Genomic DNA, 21,993 nt, shown 5'->3' with positions numbered 1-21,993 from the left:
TCGGCCTCGCCGTTTCCTGGATGCCTTTGTGCGCATGCGTGCTAAGCGCATCCTGTTTTATCAAATTCTTTTCCAGGCGAAAATGGCTGCCTCTCTGATCTAAACCTCTGCTTAAGGATTAAATGAGCATGAAATACATGCAGTAGGATCCTGAGAATTGCTGTCCCGCTTCAAGACAACAGTCATGGCCGCCAGGGCGTAGTTTGTGCGGCGTCTTCACAAAGATGTTGTGACTGCCAGAGAAGGGGAATGTATGCGATCCGAAATTAACCCTTTCCATCTAACATCCACCAACAAATACGGTACGAACTATTCATTTCACCTTCTTCAAATAGATGAGCATTGACGTGAGGTAAAAATAATGTTCGTGCATTGGCACCTTTTTTTGTTGTTGTTGCAAACTGCAGCCCTTGTTTACCTCGCTTTGTCTTTCCATCACTTGTGTGTTGTGTTGCATCGCCAAAAGGCCTGTTGGCGTCACCAAAAGTAAACTAAAAAGCTTCTTTGTGTTTGTCTGGTTACACGTGTAGTTTTTTTGTCAAATAATATTTATCTGCCCTCCCAACAGACAATGATGCATCAAGTGAGCAACAGTGACTATTGTATGAGTGGACTGGCAGAGGACTGTCATCCAGCCAGCCACTTTGATTTATGTAGCACACAGTCCAGCAAATTCTACCCCTCTCAGACAAATCCTGGTCTGCAGCTGTCCCTTGCCGGCCTTGCCCCTTTACCACCGGGCATGCACAAAGCCATGGTATGTCAAATCCAAGACACCCAGAACGACTTCCAGCCTCAGACAGTGAGAATCAGGGGCAGTGAGGCTGCAGGGCCCGATGGCTCTAAGAAGAAGAAGGGCATAGTGAAGTCGGGGCGTAGAGGGAGGCCATCAGGGACCACAAAGTCAGCTGGTTATCGTACAAGTACTGGACGTCCGCTTGGGACAACTAGAGCGGCTGGGTTCAAAACCAGCCCAGGGAGGCCTCTTGGTACCACCAAAGCTGCAGGATATAAGGTCAGTCCTGGAAGGCCCCCCGGCAGCATCAAGAGTCTAGCTCGTCTCAAGAAGCTGGAGTTTGGTTGTGACAGCGCCAAGAAACTGGACTTTAGCAACTGCAGTCTTCCTAAGAAACTGGACTTCACAAGCTGTGATGTTCCACCTTTTCCATACACTATGATGGAGAAAAGACCCCTCTGTGAGTCCAGTGGCAAAGTGGATGAAACCAGTGAATAGGTCTGCAGGTTACTCCCCACTGCTTGAGAAACATTCGTGTATGAGCAAGAAGATGCAGAAAACATTTCTCACAAATGTTAGAGGAAAGAACTTTTTGCCGTTTAGAACTGGCTCTGAATGAGTGTTTGTACAGTGTTTCACGTTTTCGTCATCCTCTCATAATAAATGACAAAAGTATGTTATTCCAGTTTGACAGAGATGCATGCGTATGAATTAATCACACCAATCAGTATTGGCAAAAAAAAAAAAAAAAACATTTTGAAGTTTGTGGTTAAAATTCTTTTTTTTTTCCTCAAGCATTTTGTACCTATGTGTGACATATTATTTTTCTCTGTTTTTACATTTCTATAGCGTGTTTCTTGTCATTTTTTCACATTCTTAAAAATTCAAGTACAGCCAGTCAAATAAATTGTGGATGTATAGTTGTCCTTTCTGTGTTGTCCAGTTCAATATGCGTTTTATTTGTGATATCATACCTAAAATGGGAACACTGCGTTACATCTTTATTGAGCCTGAATAAATGCAGGCTAAATTAAAATGTATTTAGCCTGCATAATATCCTTTTGAACACAGTATTTGTTATTTCTGCACTCTGTGAATACAGTTTTTACTATGTACCGTGACGGACTGTTTTCGTCACCAAACTCACTTGATAAGCACTTCCAGACTTACATGTATGTTGTTAATGCTGTTAATTAGGAAATAAATGACTTCATACAACAGTTTCTGCTTTGTGATATATGTAATGAATGATAATATTCTACATGTGAAACCAAAATAAAATAAATTGTCTTTTCCACATAACTACTTCCTGTCAAATTGAAAGCATGTAATTCTCCCCTGTGGACACAAGAGGGCCCGTGTCCCCAGACGATACATTCACCTTGTAATAATACCTTTATTTATCCCTTGTTACATTAAATTACTGCCTACTGACATCCATGGTCTTACTTTTTGGACGTGTTGTTACATAGTAAGCGGATTGGTTAAAAGGACAATTAGACGTTTTTTATAGTAAACGCTAGACAGCTGATTGTGGGTGAATAAGTCACATGTCGAAACTATCTAGCGCTTCTTCTGGATCATTCACTCGAAAAGTTAAGTAAATGAACCACCCAAAGATGTGAATAAACATCCCTGATAAGCCTAGTATTTAAAAAAACAAATCAACACACGGGTAACGTGAAGCACCCCTGCTGCTGAGTCGGTCTTTGTTTGATCTTCAAGGATTGGGAGCCTATTGTGCTCTCTGAATGTTCGTGTTTATGGATATGGATCAGTGTGATCCACCACGAGCGCACCGAATCCTTATCAGGGTTACATGAGGGCACGCTGGACGACGGTCACTGGGGCTTTTGATCGGAGCAAAAGCTGGTTTAATGCTCGCTTTGCGGCCACACTGACTCCTTCATCGTCCTTTCCTGAGCGCCTAGCGGCCTGTTTCCTCATGTCAGCGGACTCAGTGGAAAAAAAAGCCAATATGGCGCGCGGAGTTGGTTTGACCGGAGAGGCCGTGTGGTTGTTTGCGCAGTGCAATCATTTTGTATTCTCGATCTGCCTACGACACACACACACACACACACACACACACAGGCCTGTCAGGAGGGACAGAAACAATGGGACAGACGCGAATAAATGGGTCAAATTTCCAAAACGTTCATTAGTGTTTATTATGTCATATAGCTGCTCAATAAAGGCTTCACTACCACTGACTATTATAAACTTTACCTGGACGTGCATGCGCGCGCGCACGGGTTTGTTTGTGTGTGTGTGTGCTTGTAAGTGAGCGCGCGCGCGTGTGTGTGTTAGGAGGGTGAGTGTCACGGCCCTATGCAGACGGGGGGTTGGGTAGCAGTGCCGATTGGTTGCTGCTCACCATCACAGTCAGCCTGGGCTTGTTTTAACATAACCGGGGGCACTTCGACAGCAGGCAAAAACCATGTAGTAAATAAGCCGCTGTGGCTGATCAGGGACCGGTTATGGCACACTGAATTTGCGGTGCAGCGTATTGGAGATTTACCTGTTCTTTTGTATTTAAGGTGACAGTTTGTTGTAGGGGGCCGCCGCTGATCAGGCGATGAAGTGCAGAGAATGAGAGCTGTGCCTTGGCCTACTGCTAGTGCCGCTGCAGCTGGGATTGTGCAGATCCGCTCTCACAAACCGAGAAAAATACTCGCTTTGTGCCACATTATCAAACATCCGCTGCTGGTTTCACGTTGACCGACCTCCAAATGGTGAGTTTTTCTCGTTTTTCCACGTGTTGATAGTGTTGTGAACTTAGTGCCGATCAGCCGTTTTTTGTGTGTGTGAGTTAATAGTAGCTTCCTATGTCGGTGTGTGGCTGTAGCTTGCTTGTGTGAGCCACTCACTGTGTTTCTGTGATGGCTTCAGTGTCACCACCTCTACTACTGCCTCAGCGCTCCTCCATTGACTGCACTAGTCAGCGATCGCCATGACCCACAGCCATCAGACAAAGCGATAGGCTACTATTTTCTGATAGTTTGTGAATGAAATGTGTGGAAGGAGAGGGCCAGCGGTTGTGTTCCGTGTTTTGTCTTGTGCTCTCCGACCCAGCCTCTAGTATGGAGGCCATGCAATGTCGGCTTATTAGTGTGTGTATGTGTGTGTGTGTGTGTGTGTGCGCGCACAGTGACAATTCGTGGCTGGTATGTTCCTTTATAGGTTTCTGTTTACTTGATGTGATTGTCGCTCTATTTCCGCAATGTTTTTTTTATATTTCTGTTAGCATGCTTGAATGAATTTACAGTAAACAAAGCTTGTTAACCGCCACAGATTTTTGTTAAAGAGAAACTTAAATGTATGGTACCTTCCCCTCGTCTAACCTGCCTCTTTTTCTTTTATTTGACAGGATATAGCCATGACAACATGAACCAGTCCTACAGGCCGGCTGTTAGGGTGGGCTCAGTGTTTGGCTCAGGCCAGCCAGAGCTGAGGCCCCGCAATGGTCTTGTGGGCACTTCCTATGGAAACCAATGTGGCATTGTGAGACGTGGGTCAGACCAACCATCAGCCGTGCAACTGCCATCCTCCAGCCTCAAACAGCCAGCTGCACTGGGGTACAATCAGCCAGACCGATCTCACTGCTACAGCCCGCTGAAGAGGCTGCAGGACCTGAACTCTGCGGTCAACAGGCCTGACCTAGAGAGGGACCTCCATCCTAGGAACCACTTGCACTGTGCAAGCCCGATCAGTGATGATGATGAGTTTGAGGCACCATCGGTCCAGCTGCCTCCTTCTCCGGGCAATGATGATATGGAGCCCTTTGAGGCTCTGCGGGACGTGAACAGAAATGACTTCTCCCCTCACAGCCCTGACAGCATGGAGCGCTGCTCTCCCATCCCCAATGGCTACCTGCATTTTGAATCCACGCTGTTTGACAGCAGTGACATCAAGGAAGAGGGGGAGGACAGTAGTAATGAGGACACGGCACATTTTCGCCACTCCCCAAAGTTGAGTCGGGATCGAACTGTGACTGACAGTAAGACTACAGGCAGCTCAGGGGTGGATAAAATAACATACAAACCTACTGTCTTTAACCTGATGTCCAAAACCATATCTGAACTCAACCCTACACTAAGCCCCAGCGCACTGCCAGAAATCACTATGAGAGACGGATGGAGCTTCGGTGAGGAATCGGACAGTGATGGTGAACTTACATCTCCTGTTGACCCTGGACTTATTTCACCAGCTGGCACCAACTCGAATGTGAGTCTGACACACCTGGGTTACTTACTTTACCTTTACCGCTGTACAACCAATGTGACGCCAAAGTTTATCTAGGTTATGTATTACCACTGAGAAGGGCAATAAGAATTCCCTTGTGTTGAAGTGATAATTAAGTATAATGTCACTGGACCTGGACGGGTACAGGTCTACCAGTTGTAGACCTGTACCCGTGCCATCCTAAGTATAATTGAATTGATCTTTCAGAAATGAATTGTACCATGTGTAAGGAGCAACTTTAAAAAAAATGACAATAGAGAATAGTCAAAAATCAGTGCTAACACAATACAGGTTCTTAACTGTGTAAATATTGTTAGGACACAAAGGTATGTAATGCACAGGATGATCTCATCCCTTAATCTGTTATTACTCAAAAATGTCAGAAACTTTGATTTGATACCGACAATTTTGATATATACTACCAACATTTTCTGTATTAGATATTAAAGTATTTTCATTGTCCTGGTCAGTCCAATAGCCCAAAGAAGAAGCCTCTTCCTGAAGTGAAGTACATGAAAGGGGACTTGGTGTGGGCTAAATTTAACAGACGGCCCTGGTGGCCCTGCCACATCAACTGTGACCCAAACCAGGGGATCTACACTAAGATGAAAGGTGAGGTTTCATTCATATCGAGCAGTGAAGGAGAGGAAGTTTGATCCGATTATGCATTTTATAATCAAATTGTTTACTGCAACTCAACCTTTACTTGACAGGTTGACGCCAACAAAAGGAATTATACTGTGTGTGCGCAAGGTAATTAGTAATTTGAACATTATTTACTTGGTTTCAGTTCCCCATCCCCGTCCTTGTCGGATGTATTTCCTGGAAACCATTGGGGAGATTGCGGAATGTGCCTGGGTCCCCGGAAATGCCGTTCTTCCTTTTGAGGGAGGCCATGAGTTTGAAGACCTACCTGTGCTTAGACGGAGAGGGAAGCAGAAGGAGAAAGACTACAAGTATACGGTAAATTCACGACATTACCTGAAAAATATAACACAATGTTATTGTGAACATTATTTTGAATGTTATTTCTGTTCTTGGCAGATACCCAAAAGTTTACTGACTGCGTGGAAAGTCAGTGTGGCAGAAGCTGAGGGTCTGCTCCCAGGTCGACGAAGGAACACTGAAAGCATGTCTGGCAATGGAGAGGAGCGTGTGGCCAGTCCGCTCCCTACTGCAAAGCCACAGGACGCCCCCTCTGTCTCTGTGGATACTGGTCGACCCCCATCACCCAATATGGCCCCCAACGGAAATGAGCACGATGTCATCAAAAACTCTCCTTCAGTTCAACTTAATAAGAGCAAAGCTTGTAAGAAGAAAAAGAAATGTTTGTCAGACATATTTGGTCATATAGTTGGTGGATCAAAAGACTCGGCTACCATCACAAACATGGCGGAACGGTTTCATACAACAACTCGTACACTGAAAGATGAGCCAAAGGACTCACCTTATGCAGACCTGGATTCAGTTCCAATACTGCATCGTCCTAAACGCACATTAGTGTCTCCATTACACGATATAGAAAGTTTGGTCAGGAAAGAACCGGGTTCAACGAAAGCTAAAACAAAGTTTACTGAAAAAGTAAACCATTCGACCGATCCCTGTGATTCCTTTAGCATTTTAACAAAAGGGTTGACATCTAAAGACACGCATTGTGAACCCAGTTTGGGGAGCTGTAATGAATTGTCGTACGGTTCAACTGAAAAGCACTCTATGAATCTCCCTGCCAGCAGTCGTCTGATGACGAGGGCTCTGAGAGCAGAGGAAGAGACGGATCTCAAAGATGCACTGGCCTTAAGCCAAATCTCGACAGATGCCCACGCTGATGATTGTCTTGACAACACACCTACTGATGCACCCATCAAAACTGAAAGTTCTCCTCACTGGGAATCCCCCAGCAATGCATCATCCTCTGCAAATCACAGCTCTCCAAAACGGCGTGCTAGGAAGCCTGATAAGAAACAAATTCGTAATGGCTCATTGATGAAGTCTATGTGCTCGGGTGTAACCACTGTGCAACCGGTTAAGGTCAAGACCGAAAACCCAGATCTATCATCTTCTGCTTCCCCGTCCTCATCTCTGTCTCCAATGGATGCTTTCCAGGATGTCAAGGAACTCATGTTTAAATCTCTTGTGAAGGAGGACAACAGTGACTCTGAGCAGACCGCATTTCGGACTGATTCCAACTATAAATTCAGCACCTTCCTGATGCTCCTGAAGGACATGCATGACACCAGAGAACAAGAAGGTAAACCCCTGGCTATCCCGCCGTCGCCAGTCCTGATCAAGGAGGAACCCCTGGTCATCCCTACGTCTGAAAGAGGAGACCTGAAGGGTTTTTCTGATGGTTTCACCCAAAGGATCAAAAAAGAGAATGGGAGGTCACGGAAATCCACAACACCCAAAAGCACAGCGGGGAGAAGAAAAGCTATCATGTCAGCGGACACCTACCATTGTGAAGTCTTTCCTATTCGCTCTCAGATTGGGAACTCAGACAAGCAGCGTAGAAAACAAAGACTACCTGCCAAACTAAATCTCAGCATACCTGGGCTTTCTTCGGACCTGGCTAACCTGGCTTACGGCAGGGAGTTCGTTAGTGGCCACGCTGACTTAGCCGTTCCTGGGTCTTGTCCTCCCGCCGCTGCTGATCCCTCGGCCAGCTACCTCGACAAGAACTCCGGATCCACAGTGGCTCCAAAGAAGCGCTGGCAGATGGTTGAGGGGGCTGCTGAGAATAAGGGTGAAGTTATGAGCGAGGCGTCCGCTGAGATGAACGGGTCTTACAACATGAGAGCGTCACCAGATCTTGATCTGGGAGTTGAGAAGCAGGCGGAGAATGACTCGCTCTTCTCAGAGACAAGCAGCACAGCCGGTAAGAAGCAAACTGCATGAACATGTACATGAACATGTTATACCTGTGTATTTGTTGTGTTGAGGGACTTTTTCTAGAAGACTTCTCCTTGATCTACTGTGGCTTGGATTGGACGTCGCTTTGGACAAAAGTATCTGCCGAATGAGTGAATGTGTAAATGGACATGTGTTTTGTGTGTCTCTACACAGGAAATTCAGAGAACAAGCGTCTCCGGAAACCAACTAAAAGGCTCCTGGAGTCAACTGAGGAGTATGAACAAATATTTGCCCCAAAAAAGAAATCAAAGAAACACACCTCAGAATCTTCCAAAATGGTTAGTGACCTTACATTACATCTGAAAGTACAAAGCAGTAACTGGTGTATTTATGAAGTATCTTTTATTCACTTGGTTCTTGAATGTTGAAAAACATGAATTATCCAAATCTGCTTTCAGCATATTTTTCTCTGTAAACATTAATCTAACTAATCTCCTTGTACTTTCACAAGACTGAGTCAAATCAGTCATGTGTGAAATAAGTTGTTCTGAAATATAGATTTCTTTTTTTTTGCGGATAATTTATTTAATTACACACCAAAAGAATCAAATAGACGTATCGTTGGATCATTTATGGTGTTCTTGTTAGGTTATCAACATATCTTTATATAAACTTGATAGACTTTTAATCTCTGGAAAACATAAAATATCATTTGAACTTGATGCTTAACTTGCATGTGTGTACGCAGCAGACATCAGGGATGATGGCACTCCATGATCTCAGCACCCCACCGGGAATAATTACCTCAGCCTCGTCTCCTGTTGAGCCCATCGAGGCTTCGGCAGAGCTGGAACAGAGTCCGTCTCAGGATGAACTTTCTCCTGTAGCATCCCCACTATCTCCAGCTACAACACAACCCTCCCTTTATGCAGAGACGGCAGAAGAAACTGATCTACCTCCTGAGTCTGGTAAATAAGTCTGAATATTACGTCTAATATGACGTATGATGTTAAATGGTCTACTGTTGCTGGACAGAATATTTCAAATGTTTTGATTTATGAAATAACTATGTTTATCCCAGAGATGTGATTTTTATGGAATAGATAATGCATTATTGGGTCTTTTTTACTTTAGATACAGGGTTATCGGTCCAAGACAGAAAGAGGCCAAGGAAGCTGTCTCACAAGGTGCTGGAATGTACCATAGAAGAAGTGTCTGTTGCTCATACAAAGAAGAAGGTATGTCGGCAATTAGATGGCAGTAGGGGGGTGTTCCAACTATTACAGTTAGTGTTTTGGACGAGGAAATGTTGAATGATTTCACAATGTCTTTGTTTTCTAGGAGCCAAAGCGACAAGAAAACTTAGTCAAGAAAACTCAGGTACTACAAAAGCACAACTCAAAGCAATCACTATCCCAATATACCACCAGACAGTATACTTCTAGAAAATGTATTTAACCATCCTAAACTACAAAGAAATCTCACTTTTGATAGGTTGGATCTGTGAAGAAAGAGAAGCCTGCACCTGGTGCATCCTCTGCTCCTTCTGATGCCCCCGAGCAAGCAGAAAGCAGAGACCTCCCCGTGGTCCTCACTCAAAACCGGCCTCCCAGCCCTCAGGGATCTAAGACGCCCCAGCAGGAGGCCGAGGTGGAAGCCTGCAGCACTGAGGAGACGCAAAATGCACACACTGGAACACTAACTCCCAAACCTGAGGTGTGCACGTTGTATTGATCAGCTAATAAGACATTGGTCATCAATCAAAGAGGGAAATAATCTGCAGCCTTGCATCCATGAGTGTTAACAGGATCTCTTTCCTCGTCTCTCTAGGGGCTGCTGTCTGTTAGTTTGAATGACAGCCTCTCTTCTCAAGTGGATGTAAAAGGGAAAATAGGAGCTACATCCTTAAAGGAGAACGTCTGTCAGGTGAGATGATCTACCAGGAAGTAGATATCTTTTGCTTTGGATGGCTTTGCTCCTGGCACATCTTTTATTTCTAACAGGTATAGGCCATGAGCACGGTCCTTATTGTGCATTTGTGTGTATGTTTGTGCAGGTGTGTGAGAGGACAGGGGACCTGCTGGTGTGTGACGGCCACTGTTATGGAGCCTTTCACCCGCAGTGTATTGGCCTGTCAGTGGCTCCCAAGGGGAAATTCCTCTGTCGTGAATGCAACGCTGGTGGGTGCTCCTGGTGTCTGACAAAGGACTGAATCTGTCACTGATCACAACAGGTGTGTCCTTACTTAGAAAAAAATGTGACTTTATTTTGTTTTCTGTTCCTTTCAGGTGTCCACACATGCTTCGTGTGTAAGAAGTCTGGTAATGGTGTAAAGCGCTGCATTATACCGTTGTGTGGGAAGTTCTACCACACGGACTGTATATTGGCGTACTCAGCCACCCAGTCACATAACAAAGGCTTCCGCTGCCCTCTGCATGTGTGTCTGTCCTGCCACATCACCAACCCTCTCAACATCTGCAGCACTAAAGGTAAGCTCCCCTCTTGCCTGTGGATGTGATCCACATGATATGATAACTATGACTTGTTAGAAATGGTCCACAAAGATTTGTAACCATGTTGATTTCACAGCGTCGTAGATTACACACGATATTAGGGAAGAACTGGGGACAAAAGTCACTGTTCTGTTTCGTATGACAATGAAAATTGTGCTTTATGCCACTGAATCCACTTGGCAAAGATTACACAGAAGCCCTGACTACATTGTTACCTGCTTAGCATCAGTGCGTATGCACTAAGGGGCTAATAAGACATTCCTGAGCACCATCTGTAGTGTTGACTGTCCAGCAAAATAGATCCACTTGCTGCACATGATTTAGTCTCAGTAAACTTGTAACTATGGAGTGCTCTAGGCATCGGTCGCTCACTTCAGTTGACTGAGAGCAGAGCTCCAGTTTAACGTCCAGATGTGCATGGATTCAGATGCCTTTGCTCCTCTGTATTTTTGTCGTAGGTCGGTTGGCTCGATGTCTTCGCTGCCCTGTGGCCTATCATGCCAATGACAACTGTATGGCAGCAGGCAGCCTGGTGCTAGCAAACAATAGCTTCCTCTGTCCAAACCACTTCACTGCCCGCAAGGGCTGCAAGAACCACGAACACATCAACGTCAGCTGGTGCTTTGTGTGCTCTGAGGGTAAGTCTGGTCTTGTTTCATGGTCATTTTAACCTGTCATCAAAACGGCTTTACTACTTTGATCATGAACACATTATAATATGCGTTGTGATGTGAAACTGTCTCATTTTTTCCAAACTGTTTCCATGTTTCAAATGTTAATAAAAAAACACAAGCGATTGCTTTTGAAAATGCACTGTTCGTTCTTCTTCGGGACAACATAATGTGTTGTAAATTAATTTGTATGCCTCATCCTATCTGGCAGTTAAATGCTCCGTCTTGGCAAAGTGCTGCTTTTAAAGGAATATGTCTTTACCTTACCACATGTTTTGAGTTTAACACCGTCGTTAATAATGAAAATTGGCACAGTCGCAGTTGAGTTAATTTGATTTCACTGTTTTATCTCCTTGTGTGACAATAGATAAAAGTTACTGGTTACGCCTCACAAATACAATTGCTTGATTTTTCCCTGTTTGTTTCATATTGTTGTAAATCAAAGGCCTTTGGGCTTTTAGAGTGTTTATTAAATAAAATAAGATGTGACAATATGTGACAATATAACGATAATGGAAATAACCTAATCAGTGTGTTTTGCTGTGATTTTGTAGGGGGCAGCCTGCTGTGCTGTGAGTCCTGTCCTGCTGCTTTCCATCAGGAATGTTTGAATATAGAGATGCCACAGGGCAACTGGTTCTGCAATGACTGCAAATCTGGAAAGAGGTCTCGTATTAAGGACATACTGTGGGTCAAATGGGGGCGTTACAGGTAAGGTCACAACATTGCCTTCCCCACACACACACACACACACACACACACACAGTGTCTCTAAGCAACAGCTAAGTGTATCCATGTTTATGCTTCTGAAACCTGATCTGAATCTTCAGGTGGTGGCCTGCAGAAGTCTGTCTGGCCAAAGATGTCCCAAACAACATCTTGAGGATGAAACATGAGGTGGGAGAGTTTCCAGTGCAGTTCTTTGGCTCCAAAGATTTTGTGTGGACGTACCAAGCCAGAGTCTTCCCCTACATGGAGGGTGACACTCACAACATCGAGAAAATGGGGAAGGGAGCAGATGCAGTGTACAAAAAGGGTGTGTACTTGTGTCCAGTATTGTATTTTATATTAGATCTATGTTCCTGCTTTTGATAATAAGAAATTCTGTGATATTTTTCATATTTAGGTTGTGTTTTAATTGTTAAAGTACTTTCTGTCCTTAAAGCCCTGACGGACACAGCAGAGCGGTTCAGAGAGCTCCAGGCAGAAAGGGAGATGAAGCAGCTTCAGGAGGACAGAAAGAATGACAAGAAACCTCCCCCATACAAGCACATTAAGGTACTGTGTGCTCATTTGTACTTCTCTACCCTGACTAAAGAGCAGCTCACTGAGATACACGGTAAAAACATCACTCTCCTCTGTCTTGTCTGTTAGGTCAACCGGCTAATTGGTAAGGTGCAGATCTTTACTGCCGACCTATCGGAGATCCCACGTTGCAACTGTAAGGCGTCTGACGAGAACCCGTGCGGCATCGACTCCGAGTGCATTAACCGCATGCTGATGTATGAGTGCCACCCTCAGGTGTGTGCGGCAGGGGAGCGGTGTCAGAACCAGGCCTTCACAAAGCGCCAGTACACACCTGTGGACATTTTCAGAACACTTTCCCGCGGCTGGGGTTTAGTTGGTTTGTCGGACATCAAGAAGGTATGTCGGAAGAAAATAACCAATGTGTGTGATCATGACACATTTACCTCGCTCCGTTATTAAGTAACTGTCTCGTTCTTTTTCTGTTGCTTCTCAGGGAGCCTTCGTGAGTGAATATGTGGGAGAGGTGATTGATGAAGAAGAATGCCGAGCCAGGATCCGACACGCCCAGGAGAACGACATCTGTAACTTCTACATGCTTACACTGGACAAGGTGATTCTGAGCCCATTGATCACAAACGCAGCACTCTGTACAGGATACTGCTCAGCAACACCCCCGATGCATAGCGTAGATCTGATGCTTTGAGCTAACCGGTTTGCATTTTGTTATTCAAGGACCGGATCATTGATGCCGGGCCCAAAGGGAACCAGGCTCGCTTCATGAACCACTGCTGCCAGCCAAACTGTGAGACTCAGAAGTGGACTGTGAATGGGGACACCAGGGTGGGGCTGTTTGCTCTACAAGACATCCCACAAGGTTTGAGTGGCCGCTTACTTCTCACTTTGGTGTTTTGTCGGATTAAGAATGCAGATTATGTCATTAATATACAATCTACGCATCCGAGCGCAGCATAGATCTAAGACAATGTGTACTTTAGGTGTGGAGCTGAATTTCAACTACAACCTGGAGTGTCTTGGCAATGGCAAAACTGCTTGTAAATGTGGAGCACCCAACTGCAGTGGTTTCCTGGGGGTCAGGCCAAAGGTAAAAGCTTTAAAAACAACAACAACAACAAAAACACCATCCCGTCCTAAATGTACAACTTCAAAGAAGAGCTGCCTTGTAACCTCTCTATTTGTTGATCAGAACCAGCCGTCAGCTGAGAAACTGAAGGATGGTAAGAGGAAGGTCCCCATGAAGAAGAAGACCAAGCAAGAAGTGACCAAGGAGAGGGAGGACGAGTGCTTCAGCTGTGGAGACGGGGGCCAGATAGTGTCCTGTAAGAAGCCGGGTTGCCCGAAGGTCTATCACGCTGACTGTCTCAACCTGGCCAAGAGGCCTGCAGGCAAGTAGAGGTGGAGGGCTGTGACTGTTTCTATAAGGAGCCCATTTTATTCTCTTATAGTGACACTATAAAGTCTACATTATTGAGTTGCCAGATTCAATTTGACTAAATTCTGTGAAATGTCAAATTAGAAAAAAAAAAAATAAATCTTTGTTTAGAAACAAATATAATAAAGGAGTTTGTCAGATTTTGGTGATGGTAATATGGACACATTTGGATGTCAGCATGGGGCTGAATTTGGATAAAAGTGGACAAATTTTTTTAGTGACTATTTTATTCTGGATGATGACAGATAACATGCTGATTCTGGAGGACGTGCATTTTCAAATTTGTATCTGGTTGAGTGTCTACCTTTTGATTTTCATGGTGTCATTATCCAAATGGAGGTTATGATCGTACCTCTGTGAGCTTTATAAGACAGCTGCTGTTATGCCAAATAATGTGATTTATTACATTTTATCGCTTTGGTTAATATCTTACTATTGGCATCTTCAGCCTTTAAAAAAAGAAATCTATTTTCCTAACTTGGTAATGACAGTGATCTTGTCTCCAGGGCGGTGGGAGTGTCCATGGCACCAGTGTGACATCTGTGGTAAAGAGGCAGCTTCGTTCTGTGAGATGTGTCCCAGCTCTTACTGTAAGGAGCATCGTGAAGCCATGCTCTTCATCTCCAAACTGGACGGCAAGCTGTCCTGCAGTGAACACGACCCCTGTGGACCTGACCCACTGGAGCCTGGGGAGATCCGTGAATATGTGCCCAACATGACCTCCATGAGGCCGGGGGCCGTGGCTGTGCCTGCCTCTCTCTCGCTGGGCCCAGACTCCACAGAAGCCAGTTCCGCCCCCATCACTTCCCCTGCCGGCCAGGCCGTGTCGGCCAGGCCGGGGCCTCCTCCTCGTCTCTATATCAACACAAAGACGGCTACCTCGAGCTTCATCCCCTCCAACAGGTCTTACCGCACAGACAGGACTGAAGGGAAAGGGTTTTCCACTCCCACCTCCTCCAAGGACGAAAGAGAGGACGGGGAGGTGGAGGACGGGGAGGTGTGCGGGTTAGAGATGGAGGACTTGGAAGATGACGATGAAGACGCAGAGGACGAAGAGGATGACATGGAGGAGATGGAGATAGTGGAAGATGAGGAGGATGAGCCGCAGTATGGGGATGATCTGCCGGAGGAAGGCGATGACGAAGAGGAGGACAAAGGAGGGGATGTGTATGACACTTGGGGTGATTATGTGGATGAAGATGCTGATGATGATGATGGAGAGGTGGAGGGGGAGGAGTGGGGGAGAGTTGAGGACGATGACAAGTGACTCAGTCCACCTGTTCCTTCATGACAACTCAGCAAAAACTCTCAACTAACAGTCGTAGGACAAAAAAAGTTTGGAAAAGACTGAGAGAGTTTGATATTTTGGTACCTACTTGAACGCAACACTGCCTTCACCTCGGTACCGCGTTGCCTTCTTGTCCCCAGACTGCTGGACTGACAGTGGGGACGTGTACTGGTGCTAAGTCTCAAGAACTGACTCAGTCCGTCTCTTTATACTTATGTCGATATGTTTGTGTCTGGTGCTGTTATGTTCTTTTGTTTGTTCTTTCAACATTGTTTACATTTTTTGGCCTTTTTTAATGTTTGGAATATAAGAAAAAGGTGAGAAGTTTCACCTGACCAAACTGTCATCATAAGGGCATCTTATGTTGCTGTTACTGTCTTAACCTTGTATTTTTAATTACGAGAGTGATCAAAATAGAGGTCTCACTGGTCCATGTTCGAGTTCGGCACAGCAATGCCTGCTTGGTGCTTCTGAGGAATGCAAAAATAAACTCACTGGAGTCTTTAAGACTTTAGATGATTCTTCTCACTACAAAAACGGCCTGTTCATTTTGTGTTTTACCGTCTCTATCAACAGTTGGGTCAGATATCGGAGAAATAGAGTAAAGTCATGACATCCTACAACTTCTAAATCAATCAAAAATATAACTTAACACTTGTTTTGCATCCGTCACTTCTGTCCCATTCACTAAGTTTGAAAATCAAAGTACATATTCACTCGGTATCCGGTATTTTGTTCACTTCTAGTCCCATCTGGCAAAACAAATCTTGTCTCAAAGAGTCAAATCAATATATCACAACACTGTATTTATGTTTGCTACTGCAATCTCACAGTTTACATGTTTGATAGATAAGCAAGCACAATCAGCAGTCGGCCTATAGGGAGTTAAAAAACTGCAAAAAATTGACTCTACAAATTTTCTACAAGGGCTTGAATTTTCACATTAAGTCTGGCTAACTATTGATAACTGTGACTTGAAGTTAGGCGTCAAACTACAATATACTTTCTTCCGATCACACGCACATCACGGTTTATCATCATAAACCTTGCATCATACAGAATTCAAAGAAAGATGCACCAAGTCTGGGGAGACTGTTACTGAAGGGAATAAAGATGATAATAAGCCACTGTTGATAAGCAGCAGTTATTTATGTTGACTGTATTTTCTTTTTATCAGTCATGATCAGAGTAAGCTCTATAGGGGCCCCAGGAAAATTGAGCTGCTGGGCCCCTATTAACCCTTTACTCCTCACACTGTCTGCTAAGTGTTCACCTTTTCTGTGCTATAATACTTCTTGGCCTCATTTACTGTGCGAGAATTTGATTACATACATTGATTTGGGAAATTACAAAACAGGTGCAGACACTGTAAATGAAAATGTCATAAAACAAATACAAGGATCCACTTCAGGGTCCTTATATATCAGTTGATCCTGGCTTTGGTGAAGCATATTCCCAACGTAATTTACAGACCAGTAGACACACAGGAAACCTGGGATAGTTGTGCACTTTGCGCTGTTGGTAATCCAGCAGGGCAAACAGTGTGCTCGTGTCCCCAATTTACTAGTGTAAATGAGCATCATTTAACTCTCAGAAGTGTGGCGAACAAATACAATAACATCTGCTTTGTACCGCACAGAAAGGAAATGTACTGATTCGATTACACAAGCATGTAAACAACAGTTTCCGTGAGAGCAGCCGTGTCCACTTGACGTCGCTCTCTCCAGCAGTTGCTGTTGTATCTTGGTGATTTAAACACCACAGAAGAAGACAACGACGTGACGTAGCTGCAGTTGCTGTAAAATGGCGTCGATCGTGTGTTAGCACCAAAACATAACGAGTTCAAACACAGAGCAGGGTACGGAGGAAACTACCGTTTATTTACGGAGTAATATCGACCACTGTGTCGTTTGTTGGATCCTAACAAGGTAACAAAGTTACTAGCGTTTGTTAAATCGACTCATAACAGACTAAATACTTCACGTTGAAGTCACTCAGCTGGTAAACAGCTAACGTTAGCCTAGCTGACGTTAGCTTCTGTAACTTGTATGAAGGTGATTGTGGATGAAATGTACTCGCTGCTGTATGGGGTTGAATTCAGGACAGACATGTTTCTATTTAACACTTAACGCAGATGGAAGCCATGACGGAGGAGCAGCCTAACGTGAGCGCGGAGGGCATCGTGGGCCTGGATGAGCCCAAGAAGATGACCAGGGAGGACTGGAGGAAGAAGAAGGAGCTCGAGGAGCAGAGGAAGCTGGGAAACGCTCCGGCTGAGGTGGACGAGGAGGGGAAGTAAGTTCATGTCTGCACCGAGAGGCTGCAACGTGTTCATATCTGGATATTAAAGTCTATTATTCTTGAAAATTGTTCTATATTTTCAATGCACAATGTTTTTGACCCTCACACAACCAACTCTAGTGAACGCTCACAAGAGCCTGGTTTGTAACACAGGCCAGGACACACCCACAGGCCAGGACACACACCACATTACATTAATGTGACCCACTTGTGCTGCTTCCTTTTTTTTCTTCCAGGGACATAAACCCTCACATCCCGCAGTATATTTCATCAGTGCCATGGTACATCGACCCGTCCAAAAGGCCCACACTAAAGCATCAGAGACCGCAGGATGAAGAAGAGGCTTATTACTCAACTGTTGGAGAGTGGTACAAGAGAGGAGTGCAAGAGGTGAGGGTGAATCAATGAGTTACTTTGATGGAGTCATTACAAATGCACTTTAAAGTTAAAAGCTCTTTCTTTCGCCAAATAGTCTGCTGTCAGCACTAAGTTTCGTAAGGGAGCTTGTGAAAACTGTGGAGCCATAACACACAAGAAGAAGGACTGCTTGGAGGTAAAATGGATAACTCATCTTGCAGTAGAGAAGAACTTTTCCTCATTTCTAATCCTGTGGATTAAAAGAATGTTATATCTGGCATAGTTCAAGTTAACCTGATCTTCACCTTTTGTCTCATCAGCGACCCAGAAGAGTTGGGGCGAGGTTCACGGGTAACGGCATAGCTCCAGATGAACACAGTCAGGTGCTGCTGGACTTGGACTATGATGGGAAGCGAGATCGCTGGAATGGGTATGACCCTGAGGATCACCACCGCATCGTGGAAGAATATGCCAAAGTAGATGTGGTAAGCAGTGGTGAATTAAGCTTGGTTTAATTCTGGAGTTTTTGTTTGGTTTGTTGAGACAAAGGAAAACAAACTTTGGTGGCACCGTATAATCTCTGCCAGTATGAAAAAAAGGTCATTCTAGCGGTGTCGTCTACTTTCCCTTCACCACATGAATCAGACTTTGTATTTATTTCTGCCTCTCAGGCCAAAAGGACGTTGAAAGCACAGAAGCTTCAGGATGAGTTGGCCTCTGGAAAACTGGATCAAGTAAGTGTTCGGTCAAGATCGTAATAAACATGAATTTCATTGTTGTCTAATTTAAGAGATCAAATTTAGCCTCTTGTCTGGAAGACTTTTTAATTCTTTGAATCATTTCTCTGCAGGAGCGGGAACACGACAGTGAGGACGAGGATGAAGATAAATACGCAGATGACATCGACATGCCGGGTCAGAACTTTGACTCCAAGAGACGAATCACTGTTAGGAATCTGCGTATCAGAGAAGACACAGCTAAAGTAAGAGACTCTTCTGGAAACACAGTTCAGTTGCATAATGCTGAACTACTATTTCACTCTTAAGCTGTCTCACTGAGACGTTCCTTTGACTGTTTGGTTGCCTCTAAGGTTCACTGTGAGAGGTGAGCAACTGTTACTAACTCGGAGACACCCAATCATCTGAATTTCTCGTGTCTGTTTCTCACAGTACCTGAGGAATTTGGATCCAAATTCAGCATATTATGATCCGAAGACTCGAGCTATGAGAGAGAACCCGTACTCCAACACTGGCATGAACCCCGACGAGTAAGTTGTTGTATTTCCTGATCGCTCAAACATTCTCATTGGCTTACAATGAAATGATTGTGTAAACTCTTTTGTCGGACAGGGTCGGGTATGCTGGAGACAATTTTGCTCGCTATAGCGGGGCCACCATCAACATGGCTCAAACACAGTGTAAGTCACCGAGATATCTTCTAGCTCTCATCAGCCCATCACCACCTCGACTCTGTTTTATAATTTCCTGATATTGCAAAATCCATAAATAAGATGAGACACTAACAGCAGGATTGTTCACAGTTTTGTCGTAAATAAATGATTTGCTTTCACACACCAGATAGACCACACACACACACCTTACATTCCCTCTCAAACAGGTTCTGTATCTTGTAAATAATCGCCGATGCTTCACCTTGTGACAGTGTTTGCCTGGGAGGCCTACGAGAGAGGCTCTGAGGTGCATCTGCAAGCCGACCCCACCAAGCTGGAGCTGCTCCATCGGTCCTTCAAAGTCAAGAAGGAGGACTTTAAAGAGAAACAGAGGGACGGCATTCTAGAGAAGGTGAACAGCTGAGCATGTAAATGTGCACCATGTTGGAACGAGTAATGGGACTTTGTAATTCTTTGTGTCGATGAAGTGGTTTTCTTCTGAAATGTGAACCAACTACCAAGTAAATAAATACCTTCAGGCCTTAAATCAGGCTACAGTATTGCTCCCAAAGAGCTGTGTAGGGGCTTAGGTATTCATTCTGGCTGAAGACTTCACAGATGTTTGTGCCTTTTGTGTGTGTGATGATCAGTATGGAGGTGAAGAGCACTTGGATGCTCCGCCGCGGGAGTTGCTCTTGGCCCAGACGGAGGACTACGTGGAGTACTCTCGTCACGGTGCTGTGCTGAAGGGACTCGAGAAGGCCGTGGCTCGCTCCAAGTATGAGGAGGACGTGCTCCTCAATAACCACTCTGTAAGGACGGCAGAACGCACTGTTGGGAAACATATCTGGCTATATTTTTGTCACATTTCGTTTGTTTGTATTCTAAAACAAATCTTTTGTGTTTAGTGTATTTGGGGCTCCTTCTGGACGGATGGCTACTGGGGATACAAGTGTTGTCACTCCATGGTCAAACAGAGTTACTGCACAGGAGAGAGTGGAATCGGAATAGTAAGTAGTTTCATTACAAGTGTTCAAAGGGCTGGTTTTATACACAGGCTCTGTTTTGTTACTTACATTCTGTTTTTGTTGTGTTCGTCACCTGAAGAGCAACTCGGAGTGTGTTCCATTTGAAGAGGGACTGATGGAGCTGCAGGAGGAAGAAGAGCCCAAGACTCTGCTGGAAGTAAGTGACGCCGGAGAGTTAAGATTGTCACAGTTGCCGTTAATGTTCAAGTGGGTTTCTTTGTCAGTTTAAATGTAGGTTGTCAAATGTATAATGTTAATTGTGTCAATGTTCTTAATCCCCAGATGCATCGAGATAAGATGATGAAAGAGAAGAAGAAGAAAAAGAAGAACAAGAAGAACAAGAAGCAGGACTCTGACAGCAGCGACTCGGAGGATGAAGAGAAGAAGAAGGAGAAGCTGAAGAAGGTAGTTATTTGTGTTGTTAGATGGCAGAAGGTGGTTCTGTGATCAACTGTCCATATCGCTGGTTTAACTGGTTTCTGTGTGACTGACCTCCAACCGGTTTCCTCCTCTCAGGCACTCGAAGCAGAGGACAAGCGGGTGAAGCAAATAGATGCAATAATGCAGGTGGAAGAGAGAAAGAGGCCGTACAACAGCTTAGGGGAAGTAAAGGCACCCACTGAGGAGGAGATGGAGGCCTTCCGCATGAAACGCTGCCGGGCAGACGATCCCATGGCTTCCTTCCTGGGACAGTGACCTGCTGACCCCCCCCCCTAAAGTCTCCTCAAGGACTCTTACCAGAGCTGCTGCTCGGTGAAAAAAAAACATGTCTCAGACTCAGAAAACTCATCTTGTGAACTTACAGCAGGAGGCTTCTGTTTGGTTTCCAGCGTTTTGTTCATTTCAATTTGATCACTTATTGTTTTTGATGCCACAGGCTGATAGATTATAAGTCAATGATGATCTTTGCTTTTGTTTGTACTTAAACAGGTTGAAACATGGGAGCCTCCCTCAGTCTCAATGTAATTACTTTTAGTGGGAATAATGCATTGTTTTTATAATAAAATATACAGTTTATGTGTATATTTTTTTTTATTGGTCTGGATACTTTGTCTTGTCTTATGCACATTGATAAAGATAATTCTCAAGCTATACGGTGTACTGCTCATCTCTTCAGTGGTCATGGATCAATAGGAAAGTATTATATGACAAAGTAACTGAAATGGGATCATATAATCATATTTTTCTTATAAGTTCTCTCTTGCTGTGACTTGTGAGGATCAAAGTGTGCATTCGGTGCTTTTGACATTGTTACTGGCTTATAATATTGAATACTTTTTTCCCCACTGTCACACAATTTAAATATCATTCCAACTCCTATTCAGTCTTTAACAAGTCTACATTACAGTAATGCATGTTCAGGTTGATTATAAGCTGCTTTTGGTGATCACACCTGTTTTTTGTTGTTGCTAATAGGGTCTCATTGAAACCTGCAACACACAACCTGTTATACAATTTCAGTTCACATGGTTCCAGTTAAAGGCGACTGCAGCAGATCTCTGAACACAAGGCACTGCTTCACACAGCAGCTGGAATGTTTCACTGGTCTCTTGGTTCTGCAGCACAGCAACAAACTCATCTGGTAATATTCAACAGGCATTTTACACAAAACCTAGATGTCTGCGCTCTACATTTTATCACGTCTGTTGTACAACGCACTGTTTTCCCACAGTTTGAGTTTGTGAACAACCGATGCGTCACCACTTCAGCTGTGCACTACGGCTGCACTGACTCCAGTTTAAGATGACATCATGGTGAAAGTATTTGTTGGCAATGTAGGCCTACTTGCTAAACAGGGCGGATGTTATGGACCGCGATTCACTGGGCTGCACATTTCTCTGCTGCTCTTCTCTCGAAGAATGCTATCTCACTCGGTTATTGTGAAGTCATGTTTGTGCAGAGAAAGGACTTGGATAGAGCTG

The 21,993-nt window shown here is 44.4% G+C and overlaps 3 protein-coding genes across 3 annotated transcripts; all 3 read left to right on the top strand.

Moving 5' to 3' along the window:
• Nucleotides 1–46: 46 nt before the first annotated feature.
• On the top strand, nucleotides 47–1,956 carry LOC142962524 (UPF0461 protein C5orf24 homolog). The gene is made up of 2 exons (XM_076103064.1): nucleotides 47–302; nucleotides 569–1,956. Exon 2 carries the CDS (start codon nucleotides 572–574, stop codon nucleotides 1,232–1,234), a length of 663 nt encoding a protein of 220 aa, XP_075959179.1. The 5' UTR covers nucleotides 47–302; nucleotides 569–571; the 3' UTR covers nucleotides 1,235–1,956.
• A 643-nt stretch (nucleotides 1,957–2,599) lies between these two features.
• nsd1a (nuclear receptor binding SET domain protein 1a) lies at nucleotides 2,600–15,532 on the top strand. The gene is made up of 23 exons (XM_076103063.1): nucleotides 2,600–3,468; nucleotides 4,104–4,960; nucleotides 5,449–5,590; nucleotides 5,769–5,941; nucleotides 6,023–7,850; nucleotides 8,039–8,163; nucleotides 8,574–8,793; nucleotides 8,960–9,063; nucleotides 9,167–9,205; nucleotides 9,320–9,541; nucleotides 9,656–9,751; nucleotides 9,882–10,005; nucleotides 10,114–10,314; nucleotides 10,797–10,976; nucleotides 11,564–11,720; nucleotides 11,840–12,045; nucleotides 12,175–12,287; nucleotides 12,384–12,653; nucleotides 12,751–12,867; nucleotides 12,990–13,131; nucleotides 13,253–13,359; nucleotides 13,462–13,660; nucleotides 14,214–15,532. Exons 2-23 carry the CDS (start codon nucleotides 4,121–4,123, stop codon nucleotides 14,972–14,974), a joined length of 6,366 nt encoding a protein of 2,121 aa, XP_075959178.1. The 5' UTR covers nucleotides 2,600–3,468; nucleotides 4,104–4,120; the 3' UTR covers nucleotides 14,975–15,532.
• A 1,232-nt stretch (nucleotides 15,533–16,764) lies between these two features.
• On the top strand, nucleotides 16,765–21,163 carry slu7 (SLU7 homolog, splicing factor). The gene is made up of 15 exons (XM_076103424.1): nucleotides 16,765–16,923; nucleotides 17,130–17,290; nucleotides 17,533–17,686; nucleotides 17,769–17,849; nucleotides 17,974–18,138; nucleotides 18,325–18,387; nucleotides 18,504–18,635; nucleotides 18,823–18,920; nucleotides 19,003–19,070; nucleotides 19,316–19,455; nucleotides 19,694–19,855; nucleotides 19,952–20,053; nucleotides 20,151–20,228; nucleotides 20,354–20,476; nucleotides 20,588–21,163. Exons 2-15 carry the CDS (start codon nucleotides 17,130–17,132, stop codon nucleotides 20,765–20,767), a joined length of 1,707 nt encoding a protein of 568 aa, XP_075959539.1. The 5' UTR covers nucleotides 16,765–16,923; the 3' UTR covers nucleotides 20,768–21,163.
• The last annotated feature ends 830 nt before the right edge of the window (nucleotides 21,164–21,993 follow it).

Source organism: Anarhichas minor, unplaced genomic scaffold (assembly GCF_050575085.1).
Source record: "Anarhichas minor isolate MPS153535 unplaced genomic scaffold, ASM5057508v1 ptg000028l, whole genome shotgun sequence".
Classification (NCBI taxonomy): Eukaryota; Metazoa; Chordata; class Actinopteri; order Perciformes; family Anarhichadidae; genus Anarhichas; species Anarhichas minor.
Note: the sequence above shows the minus strand (reverse complement) of the source record. Positions and strands in the feature narration are given on the sequence as shown.